Genomic DNA, 1,112 nt, shown 5'->3' on the forward strand with positions numbered 1-1,112 from the left:
TAGATAAACAGTTAATACTTTTTAAAATTTTTTTCATAATATTTAAAATTAAAATAAATTTAAAGGAAGATATTTCTTCTAGTAACCCAGAAGCTCGTGCTGTTTGGTCACCTTGCAATGTTAAAATTGTTAAAACTTCCTTGATTTCAGAGTAGCGTTTTTTAACTTTTTGTAATGAACTGTACCAGTAGGCCCATCTCTCATCTTTCTAAATGCATTACATGAATTTTTTTGTCTTTTTGAATTTGAATAAATTTTTCATACCTTGTATGTCCATTCATCAAAAATGTATATAAGCCCTGAACTGTATCAAAAAAATCTACTACAGCTTTAACACCTTGAATTGAATTTACTAAACAGAGGTTAAGACGGTGAGCATGACAGTGAACATATATGGCCTGTGGAATGACATTGGCTATTCTGGTTTGGACACCAGAAAAGGCACCGCTCATCACTGATGCTCCATCATAACATTGAGCTATACAGCGGTTCCGATCTAATTTATTTTCATCAATAATCTTTAAGATGGCATCACTTAATGACTGGGCATCACATATTTTCATGTGGTAACATCCTAAAGTTTTTTCTTGAATATCTAAGTTTTTATCAACAAATCGTATTAAAAAACTTAACTGTTCTTTTTTACTTGCATCTTTTGTTTCATCCACCAATGCAGCATAAGCACCAACATCATTTATGCTACTCAAAATATTCTTTTTATAGATGATGCAATTATATGTATAAAATCATTTTGGTAATCATGGCTCGTATAATGACCATACCTTGATCGTAATTTGTTTATCATTTTATCGTCACCAAATGATTCAAGTAATTCAATGAAATTGCCTTTATTTGATGAATTTGTTTTTAGATTCTGAGTGGAACGATGAATGTATTGATTTTACAATAATGTGTGTTTTTTTTTTTATTTTTTTATTATTTTTTTATTTTTTTTTGTGTCTGTCATCACCTTTTAGGACAGTAAAACTGCTTCGATTTTCTTCAACAGTAACTTTTATGATTGGAAAGTGAATCTAGTTGGTACTTTGGGGGGTCAAAAGTAAAAATTTCCCAGTAGTTTTCAAAAGCGACGTGAAAACAAAAGAAAAATT

The 1,112-nt window shown here is 29.9% G+C and overlaps 1 protein-coding gene across 1 annotated transcript; it reads right to left on the reverse strand.

Moving 5' to 3' along the window:
- Window positions 1-200: 200 nt before the first annotated feature.
- On the reverse strand, window positions 201-805 carry LOC103310885 (zinc finger MYM-type protein 1-like). Its single transcript, XM_008190329.1, has 2 exons — window positions 783-805; window positions 201-699 (listed from the first exon to the last, which is right to left on the reverse strand). Exons 1-2 carry the CDS (start codon window positions 803-805, stop codon window positions 201-203), a joined length of 522 nt encoding a protein of 173 aa, XP_008188551.1.
- Between the last annotated feature and the right edge of the window lie 307 nt (window positions 806-1,112).

Source organism: Acyrthosiphon pisum, unplaced genomic scaffold (assembly GCF_005508785.2).
Source record: "Acyrthosiphon pisum isolate AL4f unplaced genomic scaffold, pea_aphid_22Mar2018_4r6ur Scaffold_197;HRSCAF=598, whole genome shotgun sequence".
NCBI classification, from domain to species: Eukaryota; Metazoa; Arthropoda; class Insecta; order Hemiptera; family Aphididae; genus Acyrthosiphon; species Acyrthosiphon pisum.

Bases quoted from the DNA above. Each gene is read 5' to 3' on its own strand.
- LOC103310885 (XM_008190329.1), bottom strand. From the start codon at position 805: ATGATAAACAAATTACGATCAAG. The intron at 700-782 runs GTATGGTCATTA...TATTTTGAGTAG, and splicing joins ATAAACAAATTACGATCAAG to CATAAATGATGTTGGTGCTT.